The 27022-nt window shown below is 38.3% G+C and overlaps 1 protein-coding gene across 1 annotated transcript; it reads left to right on the top strand.

Annotated features, from left to right (window-relative positions):
- The first annotated feature begins 1430 nt into the window (after window positions 1-1430).
- MEP1B (meprin A subunit beta) lies at window positions 1431-27022 on the top strand. Its single transcript, XM_066330447.1, has 16 exons — window positions 1431-1493; window positions 6343-6361; window positions 6547-6597; window positions 6695-6738; window positions 7725-7797; window positions 8717-8834; window positions 12786-12964; window positions 14407-14625; window positions 17661-17813; window positions 18551-18766; window positions 21084-21551; window positions 23048-23230; window positions 23685-23771; window positions 23895-23973; window positions 25636-25837; window positions 26800-27022. Exons 1-16 carry the CDS (start codon window positions 1431-1433, stop codon window positions 26815-26817), a joined length of 2172 nt encoding a protein of 723 aa, XP_066186544.1. The 3' UTR covers window positions 26818-27022.

A 27022-nucleotide genomic window follows, 5' to 3' on the forward strand; every position in this document is an offset into this window, starting at 1 on the left:
GGCATCCTCCAGAACCCAGAATCCAATCATCTCCCGGTAGCTAGAGGTGACAACATGCAGAATTCAAGGACTGCTGAATTTCCGGAAGAAATCTTGACAAAAGAGTTTTTTGAGCTACCTATTATTGGTGAGTAGGGGATTATAATATTTAGTTGCTTTCATAGAAAAAGACCATACCATTATAAGAACAATAATATCTACAACTGCTACTTCTCAATGCATCAGCAATGAAAAAAGTATGAATCTGAGCAGCTATAATAGGCTTAGGTGTCTTCATTACTTAGGATCTTTCTTTCTTATTAGCTCTGATACTTAAAATAATGTGATTAATTTTGATAAAATTATTTTGTGAGTCTGAATTTTCAATAAAATAATCTAAATGCCATTCTTAATTTTTGTGTTGGTCTCTACAAGTAGTTGGTCTCACAAACTAAAAGTTTAGCAAAGCCTGACCATACAATTACCACAAATACCTGCAGTTTAAGCATAAGAAGAAGCTGTGGCAATTCCTGCACTCACTGACAGCTAGGAAGTAGAAGAGATGGTTAAAGTTGAAGGAAATACCCTCGAGTCACAGACAGTGGTGACAGTACAATGGTACTGACATTTAAAAAATTCATTTGAATGGAATCTTTAAGTAATCCAGAAGGATGCCATTATTTACACTAGTGATAAATGCAGTGTCTCACCTATATCAACAATAGAAATAGCTTTGCATTTTCCAAAAGCAGGATACTGAAATTATGCTGCAGACATTTTTTTTAATGCACCCACATTTCTCATTTTCAATTTCTGTCAAAAAATACACAATTATTAATATATTAATGCCTTGCCAAGTCTCTTGCTAGTTTTCTGTTGTTCAAAATGTTTTAGTGCCAGCTTTATTCTCTGAATCACAGAATGACTGAGGTGGGAAGGCACCTCTGGATATCTCCTAGTTCAATTCCCCTGCAGTCCTGCTGCAGAGTTACCTGCAGCAGGTCACTCAGGTCTGTGTCTGATTGTGTTTTGATTGTCATCAAGGAGAGAGACTCCACAACTTCTCTGGGCAGCTTGTCCCAGTGCTTAAAAGCACAATGAGAAAAAAAATTAAAATTCTTAAATTTAGATGGAATTTCCTGGGTTTCAGTGTGTCTTTCCCCTCTATTTTCTCTTTCCTATTTCCATTTCATCCTGTATTTCAATTTCTCTCCAATGCTTTTTCTCACGGCAGTTCTTAAAAACAATTAAAGTGTTTCTGTTAGTTATTGCAATGCAGTAATGATAGACTTACTTGACAATGATGTGCTTACTTGACAAGAAAAAGATAGGTAAAGGTAGGTGAGTTAATCGTTGTTGAGAGGACAAAGGTTTTGATTTATGATATTTACTGTCTTAAATACAAAGTTGGTGTAAAATTCTGTCCACACATCTGGAGACTGGAGAACAACATGGGCTTCTTTTCTGTGCCTGGGCTTTTAATTTGTCTTCTTCTTCAGGTGGTCTGGAGTCTGGTAAGAAAATAAAGAATGTATATTCTTTATATGACTGAGTAAATAATGCAGTTTAAGATGAGCTTGAAAGGAAAAAGACTTAATTCTTATTTTGCAGAATCAGTATATTTCTGTGGTTGTCTTCATGGGAGAGATAAATGATTTCTCTTTCCCTGGGGTCTTAGTGTTGTTATTTTTCATATATCTGGCTATACATGGAAAGTGATTATCTTGTGTTCCCCATCTAAGCAAAATGTTCTCTAGTATTCAAAGTTACCAGAACAGCAAGTCTGGGGTTAAAATCAAGAACTGAAATTTATTTCAGCTGTCCATGTCTGAATTGTGTTGTTGTTGTTTGGGGTGGATTTTTCTGTTGTTGGTTTTGATTTTGTGGATGGTTTTTTGTATTGTTTTGTTTTGTTTGGGTGGTGGGGTTTTTTTTTGTTTGTTGTTGGTTTTTTTTTTGTGGGTGTGGTTTTTTTTTTGGGGGGGGTTGTTGGTTTTTTTTTTTGGTTGGGTTTTTTGGGGGGGGTTTGTTTGTTTGTTTGTTTGTTTGTTTGGGGTTTTTTTTGGGGTTTTGTTTTGTTTTGTTTTGTTTTTTGGGCGTTTTTTTTGCTATAACACGATATAATTGACATTGAAATATATTCCTTTTTAGCCACTGGCTATACCTGGAAATGACTCCTCCCTGTTCCTCCAATCCAGCTGAAATATTTCATGTCAAAAAGGACAAGTTGAGATTTTTATATTACCTGCCCTTTTTAGTGAAATGTAGCATTTTGCTCATGTTGGGAAGCTTTGTTGTAGAGGTCAGGAAATTTTTGGTGATGTACAATATAATTAGTTCAGAGAAAAAAACCCAAAAGGTTCTTGAAAGTTTGTTTCGGTTGTTCACGTCTTCAGGGTAATCTACCTGTAAAAAGTAAAGTATTACTTTTTATGACACTACTTAAGTGCAATAACATTATCTAAGTTATGCAATGTAACTATCTGTGGCAGCCTTACCTTGTTCTTCTCCACTGACACATGCTCATACATCTCCTTAAGCATTCAGCCTCGCACTGCTAACTTTCCCATAGTCCTCCTGTATTCCCTATCACCCCAATCCCATCCTTCCTTACTATTCCTACTACCTGTGCCTCTGCCCCAGTCTTTTGGAAACTCAAACCTCAGTCTTACTTATATTCCACTGTGGGCTTGTTCAAGCCTATAGTAGGTGATACGGGGTATAACTAACATCCAGAAGCTACCTGACATCAAACTGATTCCTGAAAACTAGGTCTTGTGTGAGGGAGGGGCTTCTGACCACCAGGGCTAATTATTTCATTTTCATGTGTTCTATGGACAGGAAGAGCTAATTTCAAATTTATGGATGACAATAGTAAAATAATATAGTGTGGAGAAATCACTAGTAAGTTAGGCATCTTATCCAAACTAGGTAAATGTATTCCATCTGAATAGATGTCCAGGCCAGGTGAGGTGGATCATCTTACGGTGATTCCAGGGCATCATGGTGGTGCCATAGATATTCTTGGTACATAAGAATTATCCATTTGTTTCTTGATTGATTACTGAGTGAGTCCCTTTACCTGGTTTTTACATGATTACAATAGGTGAGGTGTTTCCCACCTGTCCAAGATGCACTTGAAATTTTTGTCAGTTAAATGTGCTCTTGCAAGCCGTGGTTTAATCAACCATTACAATATCTTAATTCACATGTTGTCCATGTCCAAAATTAGGGACTGATATAAAAAATGATCAGGAATTTGTGTGTGTGTAGATTAGACTAAATTAAATTCCTTTTTAGTACACCTCAGCTAATATAACCTTCCTCTGCATGAGACTATGAACTATTTGTTGTGTGTTTTCAGTACTTTCACAGACTAGAAATGCATCATGTATTTTGTCAGGCTGGTATTGAGACCAAAGTCACTGCCATGTGAGTGAGTGATACTTGTATGCGGAGATGCTCCTTTTGAAACAGAGTATTTTGCTGTTGAGATTCACAGGATTAAAGACCTAGTTTTGTTGTGAACGCAGTGGAAAGAAGTGATAGAAGGGATTTCTTGACTATAAAACATTCAGTGGCAGTTTTCAGACACTGAGGACCCGCCTGGACCTTACTGAGTTGCTGCATTTGGTATTGTTCAGTCATGGACTCATATCTTGATTTGTGCACCAGAAGTACCACTGTACTTAGCTACTGATCTCAGCTTGTGAGCTTTTGCTGCTGCTAGAGGAACTTTTCCAGGAGTTACCCAGTTTGTACCTTTAGGACAATTATATGTTCTGATTAATAGATATGGGTACACTGTTGTTTATAGTTATTGGAACTGCAGAAAAACTTTACTCACTATTAATGATTATAAAGGGGATTCAGCATATATGTGTGTGATCTCATCCTCCATCAATAATTTTTGACATAAAACGCAATAATGTGACTTTACTTTTTTAATATTTCAAGCTATAATTTTAATTTCTTTTTCTTCACAGAAATCTGTGTGAGTGGGAGTTTAAAAGCAAACGAAGTCTTTAAAATGTGTGTTGCACACTTTGCCCATGTACTTGCAACTTGTTTTACAAGCTGCACCTTCATTTCAAAACTTGAATATTTAGATACTGTTTTATGCACAGTGATAATGAATTGTCTTATACAGTGAAAACAAAGTGTAATGGTGCAATATATGTGCAATGAAACTTCAACATGTAGGAGGAGTCTGGAATCTATTGACATTTCACATGTATGGATGGCTTGTCTGAACAAGATACCTGCAGTTATTAAGCTCTATGTGTATAGGGTTGTCAGGTTTTTTCTAAAGTCCCCATCCTTATTTTTTATGTTGCAATGTAAACCTGAATGATACCAGTTGATTTTGAAATGTGAGAGCAGTATCAGTCCTTCAGCATTTGCATCTCCCCAGATCTGAAACCAATTTTTCAATGGAATCAATCACTTTTCTTCAATTATATTGGGTTTTTAAGAGTCATCACGCTTAAAATCTGATGAGCTTAAAAACATCCAGAAATGCAAGATGCTGAAGCAGGGCTGTTTCAGGAGAAATTCAGTCAGGAAACAGATTCTACTCAGTGTTTTCTGTAACTTGACCCTTCAAGGTCAAAATCCTGACTTTAGACTTGGCGAGGACATATGTGAGTGGTAGTTTTCATTTAAAAAAGGAAAAGGAAGCAGGAGAAGCTGATTAAAAACTTTGACTGTTTATATAACAGTTAGATATTAAATGTTTGCTGTGCTAGCTGATACCAATTAGGAATTATGTTTCTAAAACATAGAAATTATAGCCAACACTTGGTTAGGTAAAAATGGTTTTCCTCTTTTAGGTAACCAGATTAAATTATAAAAATCTGACAAAAAATATGAAGCAACATCTTGAGTGAATTTTAGTTCAGGTGAATCATAAAAAGATTTCTTGCCTTTGTATTTACAATATTTTTTCTGCCATTTGCTGAAGTTTTTAAAAGACAGTAATTTCAGATTAAAAATTAATCTTTCATTATGAAGCTGAAATATGGCATTCTGACAATTTCCAAGCTTTCTTTCTGAATCTTGAAATTTCATGGGAGATAGGATTTTTTTTTTTTTTTTTTTAATTTGGTTAAAATGAAGTCAGTTCTAGAGCTCACAGTTGTTTCCTTCAAAACTGTTCCCATCATTATGTATTGAAACTCAGATCTAGAACACGGGCATTTCAATCTCTCTTCAATATTCTGGCCATTGTGTTGTCTTACATATTGTAAGACAATGGGTGTTGGAGGTAATCACAGTTAATGTTCCTAGGGACTGCATGGGCTTGATTTTTGCTGTTTTTCAGCATTCTGATTATGTGTTCATGACTTCTAGTGGAAGTTGCAGATGCTTATCACACTGGAAAATGAAGTCCTACATGCAAACTGCGTGTACAGAAAATAAATTATTTATATGGAAAAAGGAACACGGGGGAAAACTGTGGTAAAAATAAAAATTCCATGCTTTTTTCCAGAATTGCTGTTACATTTATTTTAGAATACAAAAAATGTTTTTATCTTTATTTTGTGAACCTCTAGTCATACAAATACAAATATTCAGAAGTGATTGCTTAGAAAGTCTGTTCATAGTTTTACTCACTATGTAAGAAATAATCATGTAGTGTTATGTCAAATATGTTCAAGGCAGTCCAAAAGATGAAGTGTCCAGTCAAATAAAGGAATTAATATTAGATTCTATAGGCATGTTATGGCAAGGAAATTGTTCTTATGTATATCTCATCGTATGTCGCTATATCTCATTATGGTCTGTGGATTCTCCATGTTGCAAAGGGAGTGTTAGTCTTGTTATTACTCAGGAAAATGAGTCCAGATAGGGCACTGAACTGGGGCTGAGGTCACCTGGGCTGTGTACCCAGTCCTTCAAAGCCTCTCTGTGTGACACCAGGCCACTCATTCTCTCCCCAGTCTTCAGATTTGTGATGGGAAGTTCAGCATAACTTCCATAGGTTCTGCATAGCTGCTGACCAAGTAGCAATACTTGATTCCATAGAAATAATAGGCTCCTTTTTTTCCCATTTGTGAAAGACAATTTATCACCAGCTGAATTGTGAGAAAAACGCAGCCATGAAACCTCCACAGAAGCAGTACTGGCTGAACTACTTGTTGGGCACCCTGAGGTGGGGAGGGCACAAAGCTGCCACATGAGCAAATACAGATTTCCAGTCAAATGAGGAGGCAGTGGGGGCAGTCAATCCAATACAAAGCCATGTGCTAAGTGCTGTCAGTTGAGCTTGAATCACATCTCTAATACTGTTGAGAAAGTAACGCGAGCTGCATTTCATTATGTGCCTTTCTAATAATATCTTTTTTTCTTTCCCCTCCCCAGCCTGCTCCAGAGACAACTGGTGAGTTCTGTTTAGAGATCTATTTGTATGCACAGGAGGCAGTCAACAAAACCAGCTGCTCATAAACATCGCTAGGACAGACACAGATTTATAATTACTGTTATTGTTATTGCATTAATTTTCACACTTCATAAAGATAACAGCAAGGGCTAATGTCCTACCTCACTTGTCTTTTTATTTTTCAGAAATAGACGTAGATAGAGGAATTGATCAGGACATCTTCGACATAAATGAAGGTTTTTAAAAAATTCAGCCTCTTTTTTTATTATTATTTTCATTATACTAGTCACAGATCAATATAATAACTGAATGTTAATCTCCTCTTCCCTTTAGCTTTAGGACTAGACCTTTTTGAGGGAGACATCAAACTTCCTGGGGTGAGTTAAAATATAAACTACAAAGCAAAAAATGTGTCATCGATTTAAATGTAAAGTATCACTGGCATGGAAATAATAGATGCATCCTGCTCTTACAGACAATAAATGCTATTTATGTGACAATAAACTGAAGATGATTGGGGATGGAATTCCACAAAATGTCATAGACAGGGAAGGAGTCAGCAGCATTGGCAGAAACATTATCCAGCATGAGACCTCTTCAGTGATTAGATCATTATTATTAGCTTCTTGTTTCCTTTTTTAAACAGTCACTTTTAAGAGATTAGGCAGCACTAGGCAGGTTTGTACAAAAAGAATTCTTCATTTATCTGTACAATATTTATTCTGAGCCAGTTAAACCTACTGAGCAGAACTGCAAAACCTTCATCCTGTAAGTAGATTGACTAAAACCGATGAAAAGTTTTGATCTCTAGTACCACATTTTAAGACATCTGGCCAGCAACGTTATCTGATCAATGAAAAAAATAAGTTTGCATCTCAAAAATATCTAGGAGGAAACCCTCAGTGTATCTTGTACTCTGAAAATACTCTGAAAATAGTGTTTTACTCACCCTTTTGGGAGATAGGCCAAATATGTCACTGGAAGCCAGTGCAGCACTTGCTAAAGACACAGAAAGAAACCCTTGCATTATGAAAAATTACAAAATTGTTAGTCTCTGTACAGTTTTTAGGACTTTAGATCTTAAGGCTTCCCATAGGAGCAGAAGCTCCTGTGCAAATGCATCAAAAGCTTAGGTAATTTCTATGGAGAAAATGCAGTAGAAGTTGGAGACACCAGTAGAAGGGCATGAAGGGATTTCAAACCCGAACATCAGACCTCTGAGTAATCTTTCAAGGTTTTTGAGCTCATTGTTCTCCTTTATGTCCTACTTGGAATTGTAAGTTTGCTTTAGCACTGTTGTAGTCCCTGATGCTAAATCCCTTTATACTGAGGACTGCCTACTTGTTTTCTTTCTTGCATACAGGAACGAAACTCCATCATTGGTGACAACTACCGGTGGCCCCATGTTATCCCTTATGTTCTTGAGGACAGCCTGGGTACAGTACTTGCCCTTCACAATGTCTGTATGTTGTGTTGATTGGACTGTTAAACACAGGTTGATAAAGCTCCTGTGGTGTCTTTTCCTCCTTTTATCTAGTGCTGGCCATTCCCCAAGGCAGGAACGGGGCTGAGCATGCACAAACGGGATTTATAATCTTGGTATCAGGGCTGGCTCTCACCTCCTTTCTTGAATTATTATCTGGCCCAGCAGATTGTTTTGGTTTTGAAACTTGAGTCTGAGATGTGAAACTCTACGAAGCAGAAGTGAAAAGAGGGCACTGAAGATACTTTTAAGGACGGGAATCTTACCTGGCCATTTACATCATTTACAGCAGCGAAGGCAAAATGGCATTCTGACAGACAGTTGGCAATGAATGGCACATTGCTGAGTCCCCAGTTGTGAGTCAGAGACACATCCTAATTTGAGTCCATCCTTTAAATCTTGCTGTTGAAACTATGCAAGTTGCTTAGAGGAGATAACACAGAAGTAATCTGAAAAATTCGAATCCTGGAGAAATTCAGTGAGGGATCTGTCGTCTGCATTCTGTACTAGGTAAAATATGAAGTCTTCATTTCCTATCTATTTAATACTTGTTTACATAAATCTCAAAAAAATAAATGAAAGAATCTACAACATTAAAACACACACACTATCCTTCTATATACTCATCATGTCATATTTGATACATAAGTATCAAAGAAAAAATACAGAGGAGCAAAACAAGAGTAACACACAGTGTTGCAAGACCCTAATTTATGTTTTCTGGGTCCCCCCTTGGGTCTTAATCCAACAACAAGTCTGTTTATTTTGATCAAAGATTGCTGGAGCAAGACCCACCCTTGGGACTTGCTCCATATGGACAATAGTAGAAATCTTTCAGTTCAGTATTGACAAGAACACTGTTTTCTTTGCAGAAATGAATGCTAAGGGAGTCATCCTGAAGGCATTTGAACAGTATCGACTGAAAACCTGTATTGACTTCAAACCTTGGGAAGGGGAGAAAAACTACATATCTGTGTTCAAAGGAAGTGGGTAAGAGAAGCAATTCAAAATAACTTCCGTTATGTTTGCTTTCAGACTATTTTCATGGCCAGTATTCACTCTAAAACTCACATATCTGATCATAATTTTACTTTTTCGTTGTCTTCATTTCCCTTTTTTAAGCTGTGATAGTTTCCAAAAGAGGTATTGCCTTAGTAATAATGAAAAATTTCTACTGATATTTATTCTTAATATCAGAAGAAATCAAGTTCCTTAAGAGGTATTTTACTGGACATGGTGAAAGATATCAGAAACAAAGCAGTTATGTTATTGACTGACTTTTGGATATATGGAGTATCACTTTCAGCTGGTCATTCCTATTGTGCCTCTAGGGGAAAAGAAAAACCAAGGAAAATATGATAGTTCTCACTGTTGAGCAATGAATTTGTTTGACTGTAACAGTGGAATTGTGCTTCAACAATGTCACATGGGCATTCAGATAAAAGAGGAATATTTTTAAATTCTGTACAACACTGAGATATTTTGCTGATGTTTTACTTTATTTACCTCTTTTGATGAATAGTTGTGCAATTATTTTATATTAAATTTTGCAAAATAAAACTCCAGTAAAGAAGTCAAAATTGCCCCAACTTCTTCCCTTCTAAGACATTCTCTATCAAAACAGTGCAACAAGAACAAATATATTCTTCATTCTGTCCTGAACCATTTCTCTTATCGAAAAAGAGAACAGAGAGAGCTTGATAGCCTGGTGAGGAAATTTGCTTTCAGAAATTCATTTCCTGATATGAGAATGCATTCATAAATGGGAAAAGATTTTCTGATAATAAAAATGTTTCTCTTTCCCTTTGGCTCGTTCTGAGATATTTGTAGCAGATAATTGTTTCAAAATTTCTTTGGTGTCTGGCTCTTTGTATTTGCTGCTGTTCATGCTGTACACATGACACTGAAACTCGGCTCTAAAAGGTGTATAATTGGAGACTCAGGGAGCAATGCATTTTCCTGTGCTAATGATTCCAGCTTTTTGAACTAAATGGAAAACTCACATAGCTGAATTTTGTAATCCTTCATCCCCTAAAGTATGTATTGAATTTGCTGATGATTGTACCTGGAAAAGAACCACAATATTTAGCCTATGGCAAGTAGGAGGCCTCTGTGCAATGTTTCATTTATGTCTGTTAAAAATAGATGAGTCATGGTGATGAGGAAGATGAATCCTTCTAGTTGAATAACATATCTTGCCCTCACTGCCTGATGTGTGGCTTGCCCTGAAGTATTTCCATCACCTTAGCTGACACATCCACAGCGGAACTTTTTAAAAGATTGGAGCTAAATGGTGCAGTCTCCTGAAAAGGTCCATCCCGTTTCAGTGAGTCATCTTGGGTTGTAGAAAGAAATCAGGACTGACCCTGAATGAACTGCTTTTGTTTCAAGCCATTTCTTATTCTGGTGTAATGGAACAAGATGCAAGCTGGGCAGACCAACCCATTTTTGCCCTGTTCCTAATGTTTTGGAGGTTTTTTAATTGGTTAGTACTCTTCTATCTGCTGACTAAAGCCCTCAGTCTAGAGGGCACAGTGCAGACAAGCATGCAAAGTTCCTGGAAACATAAGATTTTACCACACCAAGTAAAGGTTGATGAATCACATCTTTGCCTTTCTGATCTTGGCTTGCATCTATAAAACAGAGGAATGTGGGGGTACTTTTGTGTCAAAAGGATTTGAAGTAGGCCATAAAGTCATCATCTGGATTACCCTTTTGAATTCAAATGAAGTCAGCCACAAAAGAAGCCAGTTGTCTTTTGTTGTATTGACTGCCCTGTGTAAAAATGCGTTTGTAGTCTCTGGTGTATATACAGAGTGTATCAAGACCCTGTACAAAGAGCCTTCTCCCTATATATATTATTCATCTATCATTTGCCTTGGCTAATACCAGTATTATGTTAACTCCCGCCTGTGTGCTGAGCAAAACACATGAGAGATGTCATTGTGAATCACAGAAATAATCAGATATGGCAAGATGTGACTGAAAAGTTCATGGAGGATTCTGGAAACCTGCAATGGATGTGCCATTTCCTCTTAGTCTTCTCATGAAGAGCAGGATTCATTCAGCAGGAAAACTAGCATGGTGTGGTAGAGTCAAACAATTAACAGACCAGGGAGGATGAACATCCTCTGTAATATTTCCACATGGAAAATCAGGTTTTCATGGGGTGCTCCTGGGAGGCCGCTTCAGCTCTTTGCCACTGTTGCACATGGCAAAGGGAATCTATGCAGGAGTGGATTGACACAGATCCCCGGCTATCCAGCTTGGTGCTGGTAAGTCACAGTGTCTGTGAGCTGAGATTGGCGATGTGTGATACTATGGGAAGAAAATCAGTGGTAGGACATGAGTGTAGAGATGTGCCTGAAATAAGCGGCATCACTGCAACTGATGGTGTGAGCCTATTTACAGCCCCAAAAAGGGGATGGTGGGATTAGTCAGAGCAAGTGCTTCCCTGTTCCTCCAGCCTCTGATGGCAATGCAGGAAGCATTGAGTCACAGGCAATACTCACACACCTGGGGAAAGCTGGGACTTTCCTTTCTCCCCTCCAGAAGACACTGCTGACACAGGGTTCCATGTGCCCACTGCTCTGGAGTGCCATGTTCCACTCACCTAAGCTTTATTCTCAGTGCAGGGTGGCACAGACCATGTATTTACTCCCACTGTGGCTGTTGAATGATGGTGTTGTAGATATTTGGCAGACCAAAGGCAAGGGTCAGCTGCATCTACTGTTGTTTGGATGTTACTTTTGCCAAGTGTCTGGGATGTGCCTGCTGTAGGTTGCTGTGCACTGTGCAGCAGCTGTGAAGCCAGAGGTGGCTTTGGTAGGAGGTGGACCCAAAACTGTGACGGACTTCTTCTGCACAACACAATAATCAATATGAGGCCTTGTTAAAGGAAAGGCCTTGAAATTAAGGAGCTACATGTGCTCCTTACCAGGTCTCATGTTGTGATCTTAATGAGTTATCAATAGGCAAAGCCTGTCTTACTCTGCAGAAAACAAAATAGTGGGAATATGTTGCACTAATAAGTTACAGAGTTTGAAAGCACATGGTGTGCTTGTATTTTTAAATTTCTGGGGTGATAGGACTACAAATCCTGTGGCATATTTTGTGCCCCATTAATTTTATATACTTCATTGGGTAAGTATTGATTTATTTGCTGCATAAAATATCAATCTAAATGTAGCTCTCTGTGCCTGCTAGTTTGTGGACATGGGGTGCCATTTTATTGGCCTGTGCAGATAACTCACTAAATTCTTTCATCTTTTAATAAATACTTGCTGCAGAGCTGCAGTTTTTCTCTTACTTGGGATTGTGTGAGAGCAGCAAGTGCTCTAGCATGGCAGCTCACAGAGAGCCAGAAAGAAAAGAGCTTGTGAAAAGTACTGTCAAATTCACCAACTCGTTAGAAGGTAAACACACCATGCAGAAGCACACCTTGCCTGGCAGCCATGCCCCCATGCAAAGTAAGAGGCCAAAACAGTACAGAGAAAAGCAGGCAGAGGAGAGAATGTTCATGAACCCCCTTCTGCTTATGACAGGGACAGGCTCAAAGTGTGCTCACAGTCACATATTGTGGTCTAGCTGAAAACTGTTAATTTGCAGTAATTTAATTGCTCTAAATTATGTGTCCACAACCTGTGATATTCCAGAGTACCAAAGAAATCATCATCAGTTTTCTTTTGCCACAAACATCTCAACACTTTTCTTCTAATAGAGTCAGAGATGAGGCACTTCTCGTTCATTGAAATAGAGCTCAGTGTGAGAGGAAGGGTCATGGTAAGGAACGAATCAAAGGAAAAGTGCTCTCTGAAACAAAATGTGACTTCAATGCTCAGGTCAAAAATATACCTATTGAATAGACTGGTTTTGAGGTTTGCGTGGCATGGGGATGGTGTGCATCTCACAGAGCCCTCTCTCATTTTATGTCAATGCCAGCTGCTGGTCCTCAGTGGGAAACATGCAAATGGGCTTGCAGCAACTCTCCATCGGAGCCAACTGTGACAGGATTGGGACAGTCCAGCATGAATTCCTGCATGCCCTGGGATTCTGGCATGAGCAGTCACGGTCTGACCGGGATGACTATGTGACCATCGTCTGGGACAGGATTCAGTCTGGTCAGTCACTCCTCTGCTTTTCCTTTCAATCTCTGGTGTTAGCAGTTCAGCTGTGGTACATCTCTTCCAGCCATCTTTTGGTGGTCACACTATTCTCTCACCTGGACTTACTTTTCAAAGCCAGTATATCAATAAATTAGATCTAAAGGGACATCTGTTTGAAACAGAAAATCTTATTTGTTGTTGCTGTTGTAATTCCTTGTGCCACAACAGTTTCTGAATCTCTAATGAAAGATCTGAATCCTGTTATGCTATGTGTTGTACCACAGAGCAGCAGAGGAGGATAATTTATTTTGTTTAAATGAATAATCTAAAAGCACACTTACTCTAGAAGCCCTGAATTAAATAAAAATAACTAAACTTCCCCCTCCACCCCATCTGAAAAATCTAGTGTGACCCAAGCCAGTAGAAAATCTCCAGTGAAAGCACTGGTCCTTCTTTTTCTGCCTGTCTGCTACACCTGGTGCAGTCAGCAGAGCTGAGAGAGCAGAGTGTGGGCAGGCAGGAGAGACCTTTCAGGGTCTGTGTCACACCAGCAGTCACTTTAGCCATGCAGCTTGTGAATTGTAATGTTGATATATTTGGCACAAGCCTGAGAAATGGCACAGAATTCCTCAGGACTTTGCTCTGTCTCTGCCTCTTTAGCTTTTCATCGTCCTCTGTGACCTTCAGGCTGTTCAAAAACAAAGTTAAATACATAGACTTGGTGTTTTCCTAACATAGCTACACACAGAAGACTAAAAAATTAGATAACGATTAAATCTAATGCATTCTTATTTACTTGTGATCAATAGTCAGGTGAATATGCAATTATATATCACAGAAAATTACCTAGACTCCACTTAGAATCTGTTATTTGATTTCTGTTATATTTTGCTGACTCTTTAGTGACAGGCTGCAGTATTGTGAGACATTTGAAACTGCTGCATTTTTTTTTTTTTTTACACTGACCAGAATATAGTTACTGTATTTTGACTGATTTGAATCTTGACTCCCCATTGGGTAGTAAGCAATTGTTTTTTTGCTCATACTGCAGAAAACATCTGTAAGGTAAATTCTGGTGACAAGTCTAAATTGTTTATTGCTACCTAAAATGGCTAGCAATTGAACATCAGAGAATACAGATTAGAAACAGTTGCAAATTGCAGTAATTTGAGCACTGAAACACTCTCTCCACTCTTGGGTATCACAAGCCCATCAGAGTTTACAAGTAGTTCCACAGGAAAAGTTTTCTCGTGGTAAAAACTTTGCTTCGTCCAGCAGAAGTCATCAGTGGCTGAAAAAGGAAAGTAATTAGCCCTAGACTAGAAATAAAACTGTTTTACAGAGAAAGTACAAGTAAATGCCTGGAAAAATATTTCGAGATCTGATAGATTCTCTTTACATCAAAATTTGATTCCCTTGAGAAACAGCCAATCTTTCCTTTCAATTTTGCCATTTAGGTAGAGAACATAATTTCAATAAATACGATGATAAAAGATCAGACTTCCTGAATGTTCCCTATGACTACAACTCCGTGATGCACTACAGCAAGACTGCGTTCAGGAATGGAACTGAGCCCACCATCATCACCAACATACCAGACTTCATTGATGTCATAGGACAGAGAATGGATTTCAGTGAGTACGACCTCGAGAAACTGAACCGGCTGTACAACTGCAGTAAGTTTCTCCATTTATTTTATAGTGTTTGAAAGAATAATTTGAAAGAAATGAGGGTGAGACATACATGCTGGACCCATCCAGACACAAATGAAAGAGATGCTAACATATTTAGAGAAGTGAATTGTGTTAAAAACACCAGAAATAATCGTACAGCTAGAAATAACAGCCCTCCTGCAGAAACACTGCTGAGTAGCAGAGGTTTCTGTGCAATTTTATCTGACCTTTAGTTAAAAACCAGCTTTGCTCAGCAGCTGATTTTTGTTCATCCCTTGGGTGGCTGTTTAAAATGTGTGCTTCTGCACAAAGCCTTTTGTTTTTTTCTCTGTGTTATTCCACAGCTGTTACTCAGACACTGCACAGAAATGAGTGTCTTTTCTGTGGCTCCTGTACCTACTCCACTTTCATAAAATCTGTGAGACTGAGTGGGTATTCATGCAAACAGGCTACAGATGCTATTCTGAATAAAATACAAGGTTTCTAAATTTTGATGTTTAGCTTCAAACCTGGTCTCTCACAAAAGTGCCCAAAAGAGTTATTTTACTCAGGTGGGGTTTATTTTACAAAGCTGAATGAAAGTAAGAGACAGAGAAATCTAGATAATTCTATTATCAAATTGGAATATAATTCTTTAATTGTGGCTGCATTCAATGTACCCTGGCACTCAGAAGGAAACTTTTACAATATCCCAAGTAGTGAGTACTGGCTTACAATTGTATTTTAAGTCTCATTATATTCATTAATTAAACAACAATCAAACTGGTTTATTAAAATGGTGCAGAGTTTTGAGTGTAAAATTCTGATGAAAATATTTCTATTCATGTAGGTCTAAATTGAACACACACATGGAGCCTTAGCTTCTAGAATTCGCTGCACAGTCAATTAGGCATTATAAAAGTGCTTACAGCTAAGGATATCTTTAACAGGGGATAGGGTCCTTCTTCCTCTCCATTAATCTTATCTATTTTCCATCATTCTCGTGCATTACAGAAATACTTAATGACATTTTAACTTTATTCTTAACCCGTAGGCACGTTCCCCAAATAAAAAAGTGCCCCAGTCCTGCTGAAATCAGCAACAAAATTTCCACCACCTTCAGTGAAATCAGAATCTGCCCTGATCCCCAGTCCATCTCTTGGCTTCACATGGTGTGTATAGTGTGGGTGTTATTTGCAGAGACAGAAATACTGTCTGATCACCCACCTGTGGCAGGGAGGACAGTGTTGCAGAGGTCCCAGCCCTCACCCACACAAAAGATTACTTCATTTGCTGGACATGATTTAAGGAAATGTTTAAACTAAATTTCTGCTAGAGACCCATGTGGACAGGAAATTGCATTAAAGATGTGAATCTTGGTTCTTAAATTGAAGAAAACAAAGCACAGCATAAGAAATTCAAACTGATAGTTTAGTGCTGCTCCAATCTGTAATTCATTGCTGTCTTTCAGGCCATGTGATAACAGTAGATTTCAGTCTGCTTTCCCCTTGGAGCATACTGCTAGACAGAACTGACCATGAGGTTTCCCTCAGCCTCTGCAAATTAGGACTTGTCACTCATCCCCCATGTATTTTCTTCCAAGTCCAGTCTTTCACTACATACCTGGCTTTTGGTGCAGATGGAATTCACAATCTATCACACTCATTGCATCATTGCCTGTTTCAGGAATGATTCTCAGAAATACATTGTAATTTACTGACTCTTGCTTTTCTGTCTTCCTGGCATTCAGGTCAATGCTCCATGCCAGCCAGCACTTTGTAATTCAGGTCATTAGGTTACTTCCTTCCTGTTTGGCCAAATCAATTTCATGTTTTGTACTGTATTTTCATTTCAAATAGCTCTTTCATCTAATACTTCTCCATTTTTGCTTCTCTATCCAGCAATCAACATAACATTTTCTTTGAAGGCATTTTCTTAGTTCTTGCATCATTGTAGTGAATTGTATTTTAAAAAATATCCGTCATACAACACTTTTGACTACCTTGCAGACTCTGGAGGGTTTTTAGCTTTCTGTGAGGACAGCACAAAATATCCCAGCAGTAGAACTGATTTGGCAGCAGTTCATACTTAAGTGCTTCCCAGAGCTACAGCTTGAATGAAGCATTTGGCATGTTATTGAGGTTGAGTTTTGTGATACTCAAGGTCTTCTTGTTATGCAATGAAACCTTTAAACCTTTGAGCCACAATGTTTTATACATTGTTTAAAAAGCATTTGATTAACTTAACTGTTTTCAAATCATGGCTGGTATTACTCATGACCTCAGATATCATACAATGGGAAACAAAAATAAGGACAGGGGCAAAACTGGACTGTGCTATCACTCACCTATCCAGAGTTTGCTTTAGACAGAGAAAATATTTCACATGGTGTTCTCCCTTTCATTTTTAACTGCACAGTCTTCCTTCACCTAATTTTTCACTTGTTACATGAAAGATATTGTAAAATTTGTATGACATGAAGTATCCACTGGTCCCAAATATACCTTTGCCAAATGTGTGTGTGGGGGGGTGTTGGTTTGTTTGCTTGTTTTCAATTCAACATTTGGAAAACCAAGGTTTGTTAATTCCAGTCAAATAGCTTCTGTTCTTCTGTATTTCAAAATAAGCGCTCCAAAATAAGCTGATACATTAGTGCGCTTCCATCACAATCTGTGCCATGTGTGGACTAGCCCAAAGAAAGCAGAACAAAGAATGGGGAGTCTCAGGACCTTTTGACTATAATATGAAGGTGTGTGGATTGGGTTGGTATTAGTGCTCCTTTTATAAATTAAAGATCTGATACAATAATCAGCAGATGCCCTCCTGTGCTTGCTGAAGGTCCAGAGTGTTCCTGATGACATCTTATTAATATCAGCGTTAATCACCAAGTCTTTTAAGTTCCTGAACATTGTATATATGAATGCTGATCATATTTGAAGCCTCTGATTACCTGGTGTTTGCATTTAGTTTTTCTCTGCTCATGGCTTTGGACCTTCAGAATTAAAATGTTGTGTTATGTAATAGAGATTAATTTTTTTATTATGATTTTAATGTCATAGCCTCCTCCCTAAGTTTCATGGACACGTGCAGCTTTGAACTTGAAAATATATGTGGCATGATTCAAAGTTCAGATGATAACAGTGACTGGCAGCGTTTGTCACAGGTTCCAGCTGGGCCAAATACTGATCACACTAATATGGGAGAATGCAAAGGTATGAGAAAAAACCTCTTATCTTTCTGGGAAGGGTTTTCTGCAGAGGCATGCAAGTTTCCTTTAAGCTTGGCCTTGTTATCTGTTTATATTTTGACAAGTTACTGTTTATTTTTTAACTAAGCAACATAAATCTACATACCTAAGAACATCATGTGATATGTTGATTTTCTGCTTATTTCAGAAGACCAAATGTCCTTATCTCTTTTGATCTGTTCTTTGTCTTAGTGTCACATCCTATCACGAGAGTTATATAAAGCATTGAACCTGTGATACAGGCACACCAAATAGATTGCTGCTTTTCTGAATAATTGCTCAATAAGTCCTTGGAGAGGAGTATAATTTTAAAATGTACATCATCAGGGCTGAGGTGAAAAATTAATTGATGATCTAGCTAGATGATCTGAACTTGTCAGAACAGTCCAAGAGTTCAGGAGCTTAAATCAGTCCTCCAGAGAGTCAACTTTGTGTTACTGGGTAAAAAGTAAAAACCCATGGTTGTGAGTACAGTTTGCTAGAGATAATGAAATGAGGGCAAAAGCTGCAAAGAGATAGTTCTACCTTTGGAAAATGTGAACAGGTAACAGTCCTCAGCCAGAGATTTGTACAGGATCCAGCTAACCCTGACCCGACTGTATCTTCTAGAGTTATTACAATGCAGCATTAAGAAACCCAGTACACCAGGAAAATTCTATTTATTTTCCCCTCTACCACTCATTTCTCATTGACTTTTGGCAGATTCTGGCTACTTTATGCATTTTGACACCAGTGTCGGAAGCGAAGGAAGCACAGCTTTCCTGGAGAGCCGAATTCTGTATCCCAAAAGAGGTTTCCAGTGCTTACAATTCTATTTATATAACAGCGGTAACGAGAGTGACCAGCTGAATGTCTGGGTCAAGGAGTACACATCAGCCAATCCAAATGGCACTCTGAGATTCATTGAAGAGATAAAAGGTATGGAATATTTTTTTTTTTTTTTTTAATATCTCTACTCAGTTTCTTTCAAAGTACTGGGGGAAATCTTTGTGGCAAAGTCACTCATTTCCTAGTGCTGTTCTTTGGCTTCTTCTCTGTCTATGTCATTGAATGGTTGCTGCTGAAATTATACCTGATGGATCCTCTGTCAGCTGTTTTCCTCTAATATGATAAATTACCACAAATTTCAAACTCTTGTATTATCAAGATAGTTTTCTTGCCAAACTATCTAAAATTCCACAAGCAATCATTTTAACTGTTCTAGAATTGCTGGTATCAATAGCAGCTGATGAAGTTGGACTATTAGAGTAAATTACAATTAATAAGAAAGTATAATAAAGAAATGGAAAGCATAAGTGCCCTGAAATACCTAATATATAAGTTTAAAAAAGATTAATAGAATTCAAATGACTTAACTGAAATGTATGAGCAGCAGATTATGATTTGAGTTGTAGTTTGAAGATTAAATTCTTGCAGTTGCAGGAGCTGATGGCCTACAGAATGATCAGTTGAGGTCAGCTAATAGACAAGAGCTCTTTAAGCTAGAATTGCCAAAGTCACCTTATGGTTAAATTACTTTCTCAAATATTTAACTATTCTGTGGTCTCTATTTCAGCTACACCAAGTCCAGAAGGATCTGAGGAAGTTCTTTTAGTAAATAGGTATCATTTCGGTATCATTTCTGTCTCTTTTTGTCCTGATGGGCTCAGCTGCTGCTGGTGCCTGCTTTCATTTTTTCACTCTTTTCTTTATCTCTATGGCTTCAGCCTGTGTGCCCTCTGAGCTAACAGGCATCCTGAACATAAGAGTTGCTAAGGCAGGTGTAGACTTCACATCAGTCTGAGCCCTCCAAACTCTTTCAAGCCCTACTTTGATGCCAAGAATAATTTCTCCAGACTTCAGCCTTCCTCACAAACACTCTTTTGTGTCTATGAGGCCCCATCTCCCATTCCTCTTTTCTCAAGTCCATAATTTCCTTTGAAGTCTCTGATCTCGTGCATGTGTCCAAAGAGGCACCATGTTTTGACAATCTGTGGCAAAACTTTTAGGAATGGTTCAAGATCATCTTTCCCCCAAGCTGTTCCACTTCTCTCAAGTGAGAAGTTACTCTCACAAATGCAGTCAATAACCTGGAAGTAACAGTGGCACCACAGCCCCTTCCGTCCATGGTCAGCCACCCTGGCTGAGCTGCTCATGGGTTTGCACTGAACTACAATTTTTGAGAAGCTTAGGGACAATCCCTGAATCCTTGTCACTGGTCTGTGGCAGCTGGAGATTTTTGAACCGCACGTATTACATGTAAAAATCCTTTATCTTTTGCAGAAGGCCATTTCATGGGAAACAGTGGGGTGCTTTTCTTCTTGTTTCTGTGTTAATTTTTTCCCTCCTAATTATACCAGTAATGAAAAAGTCAAGAAATTAAGATGTATATTTGAGGTCCATTGTGTTGTGTTCAGGGCTGTGATGCATGAGTTCTGTACCTGGGATTGGCACTGGTTGTTCAATAAATGCAGCTGGTCTTCTGTGCAGATGAACTAAAACCAGGCCACAGAAGAAACTATTTTGGTGTACATACTTTTAAAAAGGGTGTTCTACTTTCGTTTACTTCACAAGGCCTCTGTGCAGAGGTCTTTGATTTTGACTACACTGCTCTTGGAGTCAAGTGGAATTTGCTAGTGTAGGCACTTTTGGATGCAGCATCAAACTTGCGCAGAGATGTTCTATTGCACAAAGTAGGTTTTGCAAATTACTGGCTTTAATTTGACCTTTGTACCATGAATCATGTGATGGGTCAGTACTGCTTCTGCATAGGCAAGCTTCCAGCAAGCCATTTAAAAATACAAAAACAAATGAATGAACTAGTGCTGTAGTTCTAGGTTCCCAGAATCCTCTGGAGCATTTTTTTTTTTTTTTTTGTAGAGGCATACTTTTGTTCAGTTATTTGAATATAACTTTTTCTGAATTTTTTCTATTTACAATATAGATGAAACTATTTTTGTGGATTTAATAATCACAACATCTGGATTGATTTAATGAAATTTTATTTAAAATGTAAAAGAAAAAACAGTTTTAAAACCCATCAACAAGTGCTATGACGCATATTAATTGTGTTAAAATATTCTATTGAGCAAATATGATCTTGAACTGGAAAAGTAACATCTACAGAAGAAATATTCCCTCACATCAGTGCCAGTGGAACCAAAAAAATTCTTGCACAGTATTGGTATGGGGTCCACAGATCTGTGCAGTGTTTGACTGTACTGCTGACTCAGAAATTTCTACCCCTGTTTTTCAGGTTCACCTGAGACCTACTGGCAGCTCCATCATGTTTCTTTGAACGTCACCAGTAAATTTCGAGTTGTGTTTCAAGGCGTGAAAGGAAGTGGCTTATCAAATGGAGGCCTCTCTATTGATGACATCAACTTGTCAGAAACTCAGTGTCCCCACCACGTCTGGCATATCAGAAATTTCACAGATCTCCTCAACACAAGACCAGCAGGGAGAGATGGGTTAATACACAGTCCGCCTTTTTATTCTAGCAAAGGATATGCTTTTCAGGTCAGCATGTATGTAAATGGTACCACTGATAACCCATTAAATTTAGGAATATACTTGTCCTTGATTTCTGGAGCAAATGATGATCATTTGGAATGGCCCTGTCCATGGCAACAAGGTACCATGATCCTGCTTGACCAGCATCCTGATATTCGTCAGCGGATGTCAAACCAAAGAAGCGTAACAACAGACCCTCAGAGATTATCAGGTTAGTTAAAATCAAACGTTAAACACAAGCAAAAGGCAAGGAGTCACATCTCCTCTTTGTGTAAACAAATGCATATTTTTTAGCTTCTGGAATGTTTCGTATGTTTGCAGCAACAAAAATATTGATCCACAAACAAGAAAAGAATTAAACCTACAGGAAAGTTAAGCTGGGACTCTGGATTTCAAAGTTGCATTTGCATAAGAAAGAGGTGGATGATCTATTCCACAAGTTTCTTTCATATACTCTGTGAGGATAAATTTATTTCTGTCTTAATGAGAATGGAAGTTTTCCAGAAATAATGAAAAGAAAAATACTGAATTAACAATACAGGGGGTTTATACCAGATAAAAGTGCAGGAACTATCAAACAAATCCCTGCCCTTCTTGTCAAAGGTACAGTGATGTCAGCACAAGCCACAAAGTACTGATTCAAATTATGTAATCTGTACTTGTTCAAGGTGTGTGAAGATAAGGGCCATGGTCCACAATAACTTGGAAAGGTGGCAGTTGAGGTAAAAAGTAACTCTGAGAAATGGTAGGAATCTCTACAGAGAGAAATATTAAAGAAATCACCTACTTTCAGCATTGGATAAAGTTTGGATTTAAGCCATATTGACTTTCTTACTTTTGCCAAAAGAAATCATCTCTGCCACTGAATTAGTTTTCTGGACTTTCAGAAAGGAAGGAAGACACAAGATCATCCAATTCATGTTACTATGATTTTAAAACCAGTATGTTTTACATTTCATTTGCTATGACACTGGCTCTACATGAAAATCTAGTGAGTAATCTAGAAATGCTTAATGTCCTCTCTGTAAGCGAAAGACACACTGCACCATGTCCTCCATAAATGTTTGAAAAAGCACATTTTCCTTGTGCTTCTGCTGTTGCAGCCACAGTGCATAACCTTTTTCCTTCTCTGACCCTGTGGACATGCAGTCTGTTTGCCCTCTGCTCCTTCTCCCTTGATTATTCATATATTGCAAATAGTCCACGATTCCCAAGGGAAGCCTTGTCTTTATCTAACCAGAGAGGTGTTGGACCAGCCTGTTCTTTCTCCCTCTGTCAGATTCTTTCACAGAAAATCAGGCTCAGCTTTGAGTTTTAGAACAGGCTTTGATGCAACAGGCATCAGTGACTTGTGATCATTTAGGTTGTTCAAATATCTTGTACCCCACATCTACTGCAGGGGATGCTCTCTTTTGAGAAGCACTGCATTAACTCATGTTATAGATGATTTATGTGCTACTTATCTTCTTGACCACCTTACTTTAAAGAACTAAAAAGAAAATGCAACACTTTTTCAACTAGCTCTCCAATAATCTCATCTCCACAGGTTCTTTTCACAGTACCTCAGGCTAAACCAAATTGTTGAAGATCTCCATTTTCTTGTGCCTCTCATGAGTGGGGAATCTCAGGCAACTGAGGTTTCTGCTGAGAGACAAATCCAGAGCACTCTCACATTCACATTCTTTTGCTCTTTTTTTTTTTCCCCAGAATCCTCATCAAACTATACTTGGGATAGGCCAGATAAAGTGGGATCTGAAGCAACTTTTCCCAATGGAACAAAATATATGAGAGGTCCAGGAGTTGGAACAAGCTCATTTTTAACTCATGACAGACTTAGAAGCCGAAACTATATTAAAGAAGATGGTATTTATATTCTTTTAACATTGGAAGGTATGTAAACATAGCTGATACTCTTTACAATGCAATAAACGTGTCAGATACTGTCACTAGTGCTGTAGTTATAAATACACATGATGTACTTTGCACTTGAGCAGTATTTGAATTATGCCTGTATCTAAAGTCAAATCATATGTTTGAATAAATTTATGAACAGGTACATACACAGTATAATTTCTTTATCTCATGTGAAGCTGTATGAAACAATGCTAATCCTGTGCAAATTATTTTGAATAGATTAATTTGAATAAAACAATCTGTTTCTGAAAAAATTCTAGGGGACATTTCCAAAGTACATCATGCTCCTGAAAGGCAAAAAATACTGTTGATTCATTATTACACCTTTGGACAGGCTTACTGCTCTTTATTATTAGAAATTATCATTAGAATAAGAAGAAAAAAAATAATGTGAAGCAAAGACCTTATTTCCTGTGGGTTCACCGTGCAGATATAGCGCATCTCCTGACAACTGAGCCCAGCAGTCCACCCTCAACTGTTACGACTACAAGTGCCAGCACCACCAAACCTGGCCCTAGCCCTACCACCACCACCAAGCCCCCCAGTGGCACTGAGAGCACCACCACTGCCTCCACCACCACTGCCTCCGCCACCACGGGCAACACCACCGCGGGCCACACCACCCAGCCCCAGGATCCAGAGGTCCCGGCGCTGTGCCCAGACAACCCCTGTGAAAACGATGGTGTCTGTGTTATGGTGAACAGAGAACCAGTGTGCAGGTAACTGCCTTTATCCACTCTCAAATGAGGTTTTAGGATGAGTAATGAAAGTTTCTAGCAGGATAAATCTTTGCTGCTAATGAAAAGCAAGACAGACTGTAGCTGATTAAGGCAAGTATTTGCAACTGCTCCTGTGAGACTGAATTTATGGCCAATTTGGGCAACGAAGCTCCTAACTAAGCATTTGATCATTTTGAAGTACTCTGCTTGACTTTCCTGTAAATTATATTTTAAATGTGTTTATTATATTCAGTAATGTATTACTCCAAGCCTTTAGAATTCCCTATAGCAAAATGTAGAAGAGTTGAATAAATGTAATTGAAAGAAAAGCACATTTATATCATTAGGGAAGATTTTCAATACTTATCATGTAGGAAGCAGCATAGACATTATTTAAAAATTTGATTCAGAAATACTGTACAGTGCAAATTATGACCATGAATTACCGAAGTGTAGTTGCTCACCTTTGAAATCAGCAGTGAAAGCTGAGGAATAAAAAAGATTGTTTGCCCTGAAAGAAGATTAATATCAACTTTTATTTAATCCTCTGCAGATATGTTTATGTAACCTACCTGCCTGATTAGCATTATTCCAACTCTCAAATAAGCTCTGAGGCTGAAGATAGTAACCTTAGATGATGTGCCAGGGCAGGTAGACTGGGGGAGTGCTGTGAGGAAAACATAAAGGCCAAGAGCCACTAGAGTCAGGATGACTCATTAAGTGTTACATATCTCCATTTAGAAACTTTTAAAAAAATAATTCTTGTGCAACTCATCAGGAGCAGGTCACAAATATGAGTAAATGTCAAGAGGTGGTTCCAAGAAGACAAAAATAAAAAATATGACGAATGTTATGCCTCATTTCAAAATTATGAACAGAGAACATTTATTTTCTGACGTCTCTGGACTCTGAAGCTTTAGTGCCTTTGAGACATACTTTCTGTCCTACAGAAATGTGTGACCAGCAGTCCATTTCCACTCCAATTTTCTGTTGGGAAATGGGTAGGAATGTGATACATTTGTTCAAGCTGAATCACTTGGAGTCCCCCCTAGCAGACAATATCTTTGCAGCACACTGCAAACAGACTTGTTTTCAGGGCTGAGGTAGTCCTGAATAAATGGCTAAATAGAAGATCAATACATGAGGAATAACAAAGGTTTGAAAGATGGGGTGGGTGTGCTGACTGTGGTGCTGGGTTATGTGATGGAATCAAAGCCTGGATGTTGTTCTCACTCCTAAAAATGGATGACTGTGAGGCTGTTAATTTCTTTTCCTACCTGCCTGTTGGGTCAGGGCAGAGGCAGCTCTTACAAGTTCTCTGAATTTGAAAATTAAAAAAAATAAGTAGCTCCATAGATCAGCTGCAACCAAGCATTAAGCAGTCAAGAGGATCAGGAAAGCATTTAGGATTTCTGGCAAAGGCTCTCTCTGAAGGCACATCCTGTGAAACATCAGGAAGCTGAAAGAAGCACATTGAGGTGTGTAAGGACAGTGAGCCACTCAGGCCTCTCAAGACAACGTTAAAATAGAAGTCCATTTTAAGATAACTTTCAGCATGCTTTAGGATATAGAAATTGCATCAGAGATGCCATTTTCTGAAGCAGACTTTTTCACACCTTTAATCTTGCGGAGGCAGCACACATTTATTCTTTTGCTTTCTAGATGTCCAGCAGGTGATGACTGGTGGTACATGGGAGAAAAGTGTGAAAGGAAAGGCTCAACTCAAGAAAACATTGTAATAGCTGTTTCTTCAACCATAACTGTGTTTGTTGTAATGCTTATTGTCACCATCACAACTGCAGTGTGCCTTAAAAAGAAATACAAACGAGGAAAAGAGAATAAGGAGAGCCTGGCTCTAGAAGAAGTAAGTATTTTTGCCCCTTTCAACAAATATACAGACACACACACACATATCTATATTCACTAAGAAGCAAACAATCAAAGTAAGTAAGAAGTAAATGAGAAGATGTCACCTTTTTGAGGCCTAAAGACTCCAGGTTAAGAATTAAAAAGCTCCTTTAAGTGACACCTATTTATCAAACACCAAAACCCCAGTTAATTCAAAATCTGTTCTCCTCTCCCACCCCCCTCCACTCTGCCCCAGTGACAGCCTACATTGAGCAGGATAGTGTGAACAAAGGGGTTCATTTTCAGTTTGTAATTAAACCATATTTTCTGCTCAGTAAACTTGTATTTCATCTATTACTGCCTATTCTACTAAAGATCTCCCCTTAAAATACCTGGATATGGTGCTAAAAATGCATCCCAGGATGTGGAAAAAAAAAAAAAAGGCAAATCTCAAAAAACCCTTTTCCTTCTCAAAGGCCATTTTTTATGCAAGGCATGAAGCAGCTGTGGAAATATTGGCTTAAGGAAAGGTTAAGAAGACAGCAGGTTAAAACTGTCTAGATGACAGGATCAGAAGTGCCATGTACTGGATAGAAGCAGCATTTGGGCATGTTTTCACAGGAAATTTCATACAGTCTAAGCCTCTTACTTTAAGCAGAGGCTTGTCTTGGAAATAGTAATCATGGCATAGTTTAGAGAGACTCACAGGGCACAGGGGAAATTTTGTAAACAAGCTGAAGAGGAGTCTCCTTCCAGAAAGCAGAGTTCCATTTTTAATTTTGTACTGATATTTTCTGTGTGATACCCCATTGAGTTGCAGTACCTCCAGGCAGTGTCAGATACTGCTACTTTATGACCTTCCAATTAAAAAGTTTTGGTTTCTTTGGTTTCTTTGCAAGTAATGCTCTTACGTTATACACATACTTCCCTTCCCTATACACTTTTAAGATGTGGCTTTGGTTTTTTTCCCCCACTTAGACTAAAACATCCTTCTGAAGATAATGCAAACAAGCAACAAAGACACAAGATGAACATCACTGCAAAACCACAACTACGTCATCATTCTTTCTGTTCCTTTTATCTCAACGATCATGATAAAAGTTTGCAAAGTCTGGAAAACAATTTATCATCTGGATAAAATACTGTAGTAAAGTCAGTGGAGTGTCTGGCAGTGCTGTGTATCGTCATGCAATGGAGAAGA

Source organism: Sylvia atricapilla, chromosome 1, assembly GCF_009819655.1.
Source record: "Sylvia atricapilla isolate bSylAtr1 chromosome 1, bSylAtr1.pri, whole genome shotgun sequence".
Lineage (NCBI taxonomy): Eukaryota > Metazoa > Chordata > Aves > Passeriformes > Sylviidae > Sylvia > Sylvia atricapilla.

Coding starts and splice junctions, on each gene's coding strand:
- MEP1B (XM_066330447.1), top strand. CDS start 1,431: ATGGGCTTCTTTTCTGTGCCTGGGCTTTTAATTTGTCTTCTTCTTCAG. Junction 7,798..8,716: donor TGTTCTTGAGGACAGCCTGG/GTACAGTACTTG, acceptor TTTTCTTTGCAG/AAATGAATGCTAAGGGAGTC. Junction 14,626..17,660: donor GAACCGGCTGTACAACTGCA/GTAAGTTTCTCC, acceptor TTAATGTCATAG/CCTCCTCCCTAAGTTTCATG.